Here is a 10,158-nt window from a genome sequence, read left to right on the forward strand (position 1 = left end):
GCGTGCTTCTCCTTGGTACTGATGGGATTTGGAGTTCCAGCATCGAGTGGGGGCGGAATCCGTGAAACCTGTACCTGTTACAAGTCCTCATTCCAAAAATGCCGGGAAGGGCAGGTCCTCCGCATGGGCACACCTCCGGGCAGCTTCTCTGGGGGCTGATTTCTCCTTGCGCCCCCTTGGCTGGTCCTTCCCACCTCCAGACTCCAAACTGGGCCTCCATGCCTGCCCTGCCCAAGCCTGGACAGAGTCACAAACTTCACTGAAGTGTTGGGGGCCCCTTTCACTGCCCCTTTTCTCCCCTCCTGGGTGCCCCTTTCTCCCCTCCTGCCCAAAACTGAATTGAAAGACCCACTTTCCCTCAATTTTGAAAAGTGGAAGGAGGTGGGGAGAAGCTGGCGTGACGCCCCTTCCCCGGCCGCCCGGCTTGTCTGGAGGCTGAGTGTGCTCTGTCCCCAGCCTGTCCCTTTGGGTCACCTGCAGTGGGACAGGGCAGCTGGCAGGGTGAGAGTCCAGTTCCCCCTCTGCACCCCCCAAATCTAGCAGTGTGGCCGAGCGTGCACTGCCACCTACTTGACCCCATGGGGTCTGGTTGGAGGAGAGGCTGCCGGGGGCCATCTGGACCCCCTTATACGCCACCCTCCTGTAGGTGACGTTCCCCTTCCCCTTCCGGCTCCCTTTGCACCGGACTCCTCTGCCCAGGTTGCTGGGGGCTGAGGTCCTGCGGAACCTGGACCCTGGGCTTGGGCTCCAGGCGGCGCTCCTGGCCTTGGTACGGCAGAGCAGTGGCCACACGGTCCTTGGGAGCCATTTACAGAAAAGCGCAGCCCCTGAGAGCCCCCACTCTCCCTCCCTGAGGCACCGAGCCCTCCGAGCAGCGGAAGGCAGCCCACGCTCCCCCAGCCCCTGGCCGCCCCTCCCCTCACACGTAGACGGGAGCTGGGCCGCGGTCTGGCCGCCTGCAAGACAGTGGCTCTGCTCGGCAACATCCACCCCTGCAGGTCCCCTGGCAGTGTGGGGATTCGCGCCTCAAGCCCTCCCCTTTGGGGAAAGCTGGCTGCACCCTGGCCTGGTCTTTCTTCTTGATCCCTGTGACACGCTGGACTCCACCCCTAGGGCGCCCTGGGGCGCCTGCATCCTGTGGTCACAGATGGACTGCAGGTCCTGTCCCTGCAGGTGTCAGACCCTCCAGGGCAGGCCACACATTTTTCCTGATTGTTTTTCACCTGACATGGGTGGCGGCTCCTCTTGGGGCCTTCTCGTTGGCCTGGGTTGGGGTTCCCGGTCCTCATCAGTTTAAGGTTCCACTGGCCACACCCCCACGGTGCTATCACAGCCCTAAGCTGACCGTCCTGACCGTCCATCCCCATGCTCCGTCTTCCCCTCCCTCCGCCCCTGCTCAGGGCCACAGGCATCCGGAAGCCGGCAGGGAGCGCGCTCATCTCCCGGTCAGTCCTGGGAGCCCCGGGGGCCTGGCCTGTCCAGGGCGGAGGGGAAGGAGGCCGGCGCCGGCTCCAGCCTCAGGCCGCAGGCGGGCAAGTCCTTTGTCACATGCTGCCACGTGGGCGCATCTCTCTGTCCATACTTCACATAAAACCCTGCCGCTGCCCTGGGGACGGTGCTGCACAGGAGCAGCAGGCATGCATGCAGAGGTCTGAGCGGCTATCGCCACTCGCCCCAGGGTGATCCGGACAGCCGGGAGTGCAGAGTCAGAACAGGCCTGGGCCTGGACGCCCATCTGGGAGGCATGAGCACCCTGCTCCAGGCTGCTTTCCCCCTGAGGGGGCTCGGGGACTCGCTGGTTTCCAGGCACCGGGCAGAGACCAGGCTCTGGGGCCAGGCGAAAGCGAGGCGGCCGCTCCAGGGCTGGCGAGCGCAGAGGCGCCCGGAGCTGTTGGCCCAGCAAGCAGCCGCCACCCTGGTTCAGCGGTGCCCTGTGCAAAGCCGCACACTTTCCCATAATCTGGAGGCCCCCTTGGAGCAGGGGTGGGGGAGGCATCCTTGAAGGAGCAAGCACCGACCCCCAGATGCTGGGGTGCTGTTTCTGAATCTGGGGCCAACCAGAGAGGGTGAGCACAGCCAGGGCCTCCCAGCAGTCCCAGGGCCTCCCCTGCTCTGCAGGGACAGGGGCTCCCCATGAGCGGGGTGAGGCGGGCCGGAGAGGGGTTCAGGCTTGGCTGGGCCTGGCCCCTCGGCGCCCTCCTGTGCCCAGTCTGAGCTCTGCAGAGTGTGGCACCCGCAGGTGACCATCACTGGGCCCTCAGGGGGCTGGGTAGAGGGATCTGGGGTCCTCTGTGCCTGCCGTGTGTGTGGGGGTGTCCCCCAGCCTCGAATTCACAGTGCAGCCTGGCCACACCCGGGGAGGGGGCGCCCTCCGTGGGGTCAGCACTGATCTGCTTTAACTGCCACCTGCCGCCAGCACCCTCCGCAGGCACCTCTGGGCCTTGGCTGCCCTGGGCTGGTGCAGCCCGGCCTGCCAGCGGTCTCAGCACAGCGTTCAGTGTGTCTGGCTAGGGGGTTATGGCTCATACACACTAATCCTCCAGAAGGATCAAGTGGCTTATAAAGTAGTCCCGCAAAGAGCTGCGTGTGAGCAGCCCCAGAAAGGGCAGCTCCGCCCGCCCCCCACCTTCTCCCTGGTCCTCCCACCCCTCAACCTCCCCCCCTTTCCCCTACATCCCCCAACGCCCCCCCCCCCTCCCCCGCACCTGCACCCCGCACCCTGGCTGAGTCCTGACCGGAAATCAGTCCCCAAGGTAAAAAGCTTTAGCTCAGGGGGCGGCGCCCTCACCCCCGCTGCAGTGGGCACCCCGTGCCTGGGCAGGTGCCTCAATAACCTGGTGAAAGCCTCCCGGCATGAAGCATTTGAAAACGAACAGGAAGACAAACCCCCGCAGTTTTTCCCCTGTGACGTTTAAAATTATGTGCTGTTCAACCTGGTACTTTCTGCTGTTTCCCTAAGCAATGATAAATATTTGGAAAGCTCTTTTAAAGTTTCTTGCCTAAGACGAAAATCACCCACCGCTAGGCAAACACTCCTTCCTTCCGCTGCTGTAAAAATGGCAGAAACAATGAAGAGAAAATGATCCGTTGACAGCCCAAAAGGCACGTCCTCGTCAGCAGATTCTGTGGGAAGACGCCGAGGCGCTGTGCGGTGGGAGCAAACAGCAGAGCTGCTTCCTCGCGTGGGGGGGCGCTGCCCGGCCCCAGCCGTGCCGTGCGCTGGATCCGCTCTGGGGGGGACGCACAGGACCCTCGGTGTGGCCTCTGGGCAACGCGGTGGCCGAGAAGTGCGCCCAAGGGCGGATGCAGGGGTCGGAGGTCGGACGGACCCCCCGAAAGACACACGTGCTGGTCCTGCCTGCTGTGTGCGTGTGCGCCCCTCCGCCAGCCCTTACTCCTCTCTGACCCCCTAAACTCAGAAGCCTCCATTTACCAGCGACAGACCGTTTTTATAAGTATTTTGGTTTGTGGAATTGTCTGTGAGATAAACGGCCAGCATTTGTCTTTGTCACTCTGGCGTGCTTCGCGGCACAGCGTTCTCTCCAACTCCTTCTAGCTTGCTGTAAAGAGCCACGTGGCTGCAGAGTATCCCGCGGGCGCAGACCACAACTGGACCCAGTCCCCTGCTAGTGCGAGCCTAGGGGGTTGCAGCATCTTAGTTATTGTGAATCATGCTGCAATAAGCACTGCAGAGCATGTCGTTTTTAAAGATTTATTATATGTATTTATGCATACAGGAACTGGGGTGTAGGCCAGAAGTGCAGGGGGGGGTGAGGACTCCCCAGAGTGTGGAGCAGAACAGGCAGATGGACTGAGATCCACTGCTGAGGGGAAGAGCGAGTGGGTCAGGAGAGGTCTGCGGCGCCATGTGGGTCACCTCTAGGCCGGGAGGGGATCGAACTCATGGTGACGTGGCTTTAGCTTCTTAGTGCTGTGCTTTAACCCGCTGTGCTCCCAGGGTGGGCCCAGTTTTCCACTTTTAGCCTGAAGGTAAATTTAGATGGTTTTCCAAAACGACTGCACTGTCTACCTCCCCACTAGACAGTAAGGTTTCTCTTTCTTCCTGTTCTCCCCAGCTCTTGTTGGGAGTCTTTTTAATATAGGCCACTCTCACAGATGTGAGATGATATTTATTGTATTGTGGTTTTGACTCGTATCACCTTTATCAATACCTCCACACCTCCACTGGTCTTCTGGACACTCGCCTCCGTGAACTGTTTGTTCAGATCTGGTACCCATCCATAAACTGGGTTATTTGTTCTTTCATCGTTAAATTGAACAAGTTTATCATGTATCTTGGTCATTAAGTCAGTTTTGTAATATGAGTATTTTGGCCAACTCCGTTGGATTTCTTTTTAAGCTACTCGTATTTTCTTTCACTGTTTAAGGGTCTTTTAAAGTGCAGTAATTGCAATTGTTTATTTTTGCTTTAATATTCCTTACCATAGGATTTGAGACTCCAAAAACACCTTTATCAATTATGTCATGAAACTCACTAATGGTTTCTTCTTTATATTTACTGTTGCAGGTTTTATATCTAAGTCTTTTAACAAATTTCGAATATATTTTGGTGCATGGAGTTAGTGATCAACTCCATTCTTGTACATGTGACTGTCTAATTTTCTCAGCACCATTTGTTAGACTCTTCTTTCATGGGTCTCGTATCATGAGTTGAGTATTGCTATGTGGATTTTTTGGTGGAATTGGATTCTGTCCATTGATGCATGTGTTGCTTTTGATCCCATATTGTTTTGGTGACTGTTGCTTGATTGTGTAGTTTAAAGTCAGGTAACATGAAGCCTCCATTTCTCTCCTGCTTCCTCAGGATATCGCTAACCATTCTAGACCTTTTATTAGCTTTAAACTTATTTTTCAATTTTGGTAAGAATACCATTTGGTTTTCCCCATCCAGGAGCGTGGAATGTCTATCTCTTTATGTCTTATTCTCTATACAAAGTTGAGTCTTGTACTTTTCTCTGTGTAAGTTCTTCACCTCCTTGACAAGGTTAGTTCCTACGTATTTGATTCATATTAATATGATTGTGAATGGAATTATTTTCTTAATTTCTCTTTCTTCTCATTTCTTGTTTATATAGAAAAATACCACAGAGATCTGTATATTGATTTTCTGATCTGTCACTTTGCTGTATTAATTTATTATTTCTAACAGCTTTTTGGTGGGCTCTTAATGGTTTTCTATGTATAGTATCATATAATCTGCAAATAGTGATAATTTTACATCTTTTCTAAACTGGTGTCGGGTTGCTTTAACTAAAACCTTTAATACCAAGTTAAACAGAAGTGGTGACAGTAGTTGTCCTTGTCTTGATCCTGCTGTTACAGGGAAACTTTCTGGTTTTGACCATTATGTTATATTGATATATGGCCTTTCCTATACTGAGGTGGGTTCCTTCTGTACCCATCTTGTTAAAAGTTTTTATCATAAATGGATACGAGGTCTAAAGATATTGCTACTATCACTTGGTTCATTTTTTTACTTGTTGATGAATACATTGATGAATATATTACATTGACTGATTTATGTACATTCAACCATCCTTGCATCCATAGGATCAAGCCACCTTGATCATGGTGTAAATATCTGGAAATATATTGTTGGATACAATTTTCTGGTGTTTTGTTAGAGATTTTCACATCAGTATTCATCAGAGATGTTGAGCTGTAGTTTTCTTGTGCTGTGTTGGTTTACTTTTGGGATTAGGGGACTTTGCATTTAATCATAAGATTTATTAGGGAGAATTCTAATAATTTGAGTAACATGGGCCTAAGATGTCTTAAATTTTCAATGAAATTTACTTGTAAAGCCATCTGATCCTGGGCTTTTGTTTGTGAAGAGATTTGTTATCACTGCTTCAATTTCCATGATTGTGATTGGTTTGTTCAACTTTTCTGTTTCTTCCTGGCTTAGTTTTGGTAAACTGTATTGTTCTCGAAATTTGTTCATTTTCTTTAAGGTCATTGAATGTATTGACATAGTTGTTCAATGTAATTTCTTATATTCCTAGGTTTGTATTCTTTCTGTGCTAATTTCTCTCCCTCACTTCAAGTTCCATTTATGAATGGTATCTCTCTTGTTTTGGGTCACCTAACTAAAAGTTTATTGCAGTTTATCTTAGTGAAGAACCAGCCCTGAGTTTCATTGATCTCTGTATGATCTTCTTGATTTCCTATTTCATTCATTTCTATCACCTTTACTGTTTCCTTCCTACTTGTAAATTTGGTTCTTACTTTTTCCTCTTTTTCAAATTGCTTTAGGTGGAATATTAAGTTACTTATTCAGGATTATTCTTACTTCTGAGTGTGAAATTGTATTGCGATCCTCTTTCAGTATAAGATAACTTTTGTTGCCTTTGATAAATTCTGGAAGATCATTTCCTCGTTATCATTAGTCTCCAGCTATTTTTTGAGTTCTTAAATTTCTTCTTTCACCCAGTAGCAGCTGGAGCACCATGTGGTTAGCACTCTGGACAAGAGAAGGTGTGCAATAGCATCACCCACCAAACTTCTGGCCGCATGGACAGACCACTCAGGAAAGCATCAGGAGCCCAGGACACACGAAATGCCACCTGTAGCCCTCAGCTTATAGTACTGACCGCACAAGGAGAGAAGCTCTTGGTGATACCATCGCATCAGAATGTTCCGACCACTGAGGAGTCTTACAGGAAAACGTTTGAAGGGGTTCTGTGCGTTTACTGCGCCTCTTTCGAGCTCACTTCCCACAAATGAAAGAACAGTGTGACATGATCCACAGCAGAAACATACATAAATTGTTAGGGTAGGGACTTCAATAAATAATGTTAAAAAGAGACCAACATGTTGGCATTTCATGGCTGACCAGAGCCTTCAATATTAGACACCAACACAAGGCTGGAACAATAAAGAAAGCACTTCCTGCCCTTCCCCGGGAGGCAAAGAAGTCACCGCGCACGCTTGCGTCCACACCCACCTGGTGTTGTGGCCAGAGTCTGATCACGAAGCCCTCCGCAGCGCACACACTTAGAAACTTGGCAAAAATAGGTACGACTTACACACCATCCCTGTCGCTCTCCTATGCCCATTCCCATCACTCCCCTGTGCACCGTCCAGCCTTAGGGTGCTCAAGGGGAGCGAGCTTCACTACCAATTCTGGGTGAGCCTGTCCTTAAAATCCATGAAACTGGGCCTCTCTGGTGGCGCAGGAGTCAAAGTCTCAGCACTATCAAGCTATCCCCAGCCATGAGACAGAGTTCCATCCCTGGCCAGGGAGGGACCCCAGGGCGCAGCGGACGTCTCCAGTCTCCCCGCTGCTCCCTCAGCTGTGGATTTCAGTGGATCCACCTGTTCTGCTCCCCATGCTGTCTCAGGTGAGTCCTTTTCCACCAGCCCACATTTGGCTTACACTCCAGTTTTCGTAGTCATAAAATAAATAAATCTTAAAAAAACCCACTGAGGAGGGGGTTTGGAGGGCCGCTGGGGCCTGAGCCCGGGGAGGAAGCACCAGGCAGGTCACCTGCTGGTTCGGACCCGCTGGTAGATGGCAGGAGACAGCGCAGCGGCTGGTGCTCCAGAGCCCGCGCCCCGGCGCCTCCGAGATGGCCATGGGCCTCAGTGGGCAGGCCCGAGCCAGGGGTCAGGAGCCGCCCACGCAGCCCATTGACCTCAGGTGGGCGGGGCAGAGACAGGGCCAGGGCCCGCCCACGCAGGCGCTGTGAGCCCCAGGCCAGAATGGAGCCCACTGCCGGATGAGCAGGGCCAGCAAGCGCTGTTAGAGAGTGAAATCGGCGGTAGGACATCCGGCAGCCGCCGAGTTAATAAACGCAGAATGCCTGTGGGCGCCTCTGTAACGGCACGTGGATTTGTGCTTTTAAAATTTGTGTTGATGGTGGTGGGAAGCCCAAGGGGATTGCAACTGAGATGGAAAAATACACAAAATGATGTAAAAATAAACTATTATATTATTAAAAAAAAAGTTGTGTTGAAGACACAGTTGATTTCACCTTGCTAGGGCGTTCCCCTTGGGGCTGGGGTGGCCTATCACTCTCAGAGCTGAGTTACAGGAGTGGAGGCTCCAGAATGTTTCCAGACAGGAAGGCTGGACCCCCTCGTCCCCTGAGGATCTGAAGCCCTCCCACCCCCCCGCCCACACACCCCCAACACAGGCCAGAGCAGAAGCCTCAGCTGCCCGCCCCCCGATGGGCCTCTCGGATCAGGCCCCGCTGTACTCCCGCTCAGGGCCTCCTGACCACTTTGGGGTGAAGAGGCCAGACCCACAGGCCCTGCCCACCTGGGGAACTCCCTCCCTGCCCCCTGGGGTGCTCCCTCCCTGCCCCCTGGGGTTCTCCCTCCCTGCCAACCTCTGCGGCCTCTCTGATGAGCTACCAGGCTCCCTGGACCCTGGTGGTGGGGCTTAGAGGCCAGGATTTTGGCGCCTGGCCCAGGCGGCCAGCCCAGCCTGGCTCTCTGACCCCTCCCCGCCCCCTGCTGCCCCATCCCCACCCTAGTGACTCCCTCCAGGGACACAGCAGACAGGCACCCCCTGTACAGCATTTTATTTGCCTTTTGCTTTGCTCCTCTCAGATAAGGGCCCAGGGAGGCAGTGCCCTGCCCAGGCCCAGCCAGGTGCCCAGGTGGCCAGGGAGGCGGCTGCTCTGCCCCGCTTTGTCCGGGGGCCCTCATCTCCCTCCTACTACGGTTTGGGGGTTGAGGGGTCCCGGTGAGCAGCTGGACAACCGGCGACGAGAAGCCTTTGCTCCCCCGTGTCCTCGTGGCCCTCCGGGCCTGGACTCTATCTGGCACAGTGTCCTGGGCCTCAGGCCTGAGCGGGGAGGCGGCACTGAGGCGGGGTCCAGGCGAGGGGTCGGTCAGGGGGCGCTGGCCAGCAGCAGCAGCATCAGCCCGGCCACCAGCGCCAGGGGCGGGGGGAGGGCAGCCGGCCCCGGAAGGGCAGCGTTGGCCTTCGGTGTGTCCGTGGCAGCGGTGGCCTCCGGTGTGTCCGTGGCAGCGGTGGCCTCCGGTGTGTCCGTGGCAGCGGTGGCCTCCGGTGTGTCCGTGGCAGCGGTGGCCTCCGGTGTGTCCGTAGCAGCGTCCTGCAGGCCGCAGTCGGTGTAGGGCTCCAGGCAGGCGGCGAAGGCCATGAGGTGGGCCAGCACGTGCTGTTCCTGCACCCCGTGCAGCAGGTGGGCCTGGGGGCCGCGCCCGAACACGGCCACGTCCTCCCCGCCGTGGGTCTCGGAGTCCAGGGGCACGGCCGCTTGCGCCTGGTAAGTGGGGCGACCTGGCCAGGGAGGGGATTCAGGCTCAGAGGGAGGGCGGAACTGAGTCCTGCAAGCCCCCAGCCGACCTTAGCGGGTTGCGGGGTCCCAGTACTCACTGCTCTGGGCCTCGCTGACGTCGGGCCTGGCGCCCCCTTGGAGAACGTAGCCGGGGCCGTTGCCATAGAGGATGGAGGTGTAGGGCTTGCCGTCAAAGGCCTTCTTGGGGGCCAGCCCTGGAGGACGAAGGGCACTCAGTGACCCCAATGTTACCGCATATCGGGTGCCCCGTGCTTCAGTCCTCCCAGGAGCTGCGCGGCAGGGGCTGCTCTGACCTCACACACGGGCGGGGAAACAGCATTCACTGCCGCCACCCAGCTCAGGCTCGGGCCCGCTCTGCTCCCGCCTACCGAAGATGGAGGAGCCACGAAGCGTGTAGCCACCAAAAGTGAAGACGTGGGAGTGGTCGGCCGTGACCAGCGTCAGGGTGTCCTTGTCGCTCGTGAGCTGGCCGGCCCTGGCGATGGTGTCGTCGAACATGACGGTCTCCGTCAGCGCCCAGTGCGCGGTGGAAGCGTGGTGGCCGTGGTCGATGCGGCCCCCTGCGGAGGGCCACAGCGGGGGCAATGTGAGCTGCTCTGACCCCCTCACCTGTGCGCAGGCAGGCCCTCACTCACCCTCCACAAAGAGGTAGAAGCCCTTGGGGTTCCTGCTCAGCAGGCGCAGGGCCGCCTCCGTCATCTCCAGCAGGGAGGGGTCCCGGGCCGGGTCTCTGAAGAGCTCGTATTTTGTGTCTCCCGGCTCAAAGAGGCCTGTGGGGGAGGGGCTGTGGGACCGGGGCTGGGGCGCAGGGGCACCCTTGACACTGCAGCTAGGGGACGGGTGCCCCGGAAGCCAGGGCGGGACA

General features: G+C 55.6%; 1 protein-coding gene across 1 annotated transcript in view; it reads right to left on the reverse strand.

Annotated features, from left to right (window-relative positions):
* Window positions 1-8,861: 8,861 nt before the first annotated feature.
* ALPI (alkaline phosphatase, intestinal) overlaps window positions 8,862-10,158 on the reverse strand; it is a 2,849-nt gene continuing 1,552 nt past the window's right edge. Inside the window, exons 6-10 of the mRNA XM_012725181.1 lie at window positions 9,929-10,158; window positions 9,662-9,853; window positions 9,371-9,487; window positions 9,084-9,274; window positions 8,862-8,981 (exon numbers count right to left, since the gene is read on the reverse strand). The exon at window positions 9,929-10,158 is cut by the window's right edge and continues 21 nt beyond it. Of these exons, the coding sequence (XP_012580635.1) occupies window positions 8,862-8,981; window positions 9,084-9,274; window positions 9,371-9,487; window positions 9,662-9,853; window positions 9,929-10,158 (850 nt within the window). The remainder of the gene's footprint in view (window positions 8,982-9,083; window positions 9,275-9,370; window positions 9,488-9,661; window positions 9,854-9,928) is intronic.

The sequence above is a fragment of the Condylura cristata genome, unplaced genomic scaffold (genome assembly GCF_000260355.1).
Source record: "Condylura cristata isolate star-nosed mole 26May11 unplaced genomic scaffold, ConCri1.0 scaffold00002, whole genome shotgun sequence".
Classification (NCBI taxonomy): Eukaryota; Metazoa; Chordata; class Mammalia; order Eulipotyphla; family Talpidae; genus Condylura; species Condylura cristata.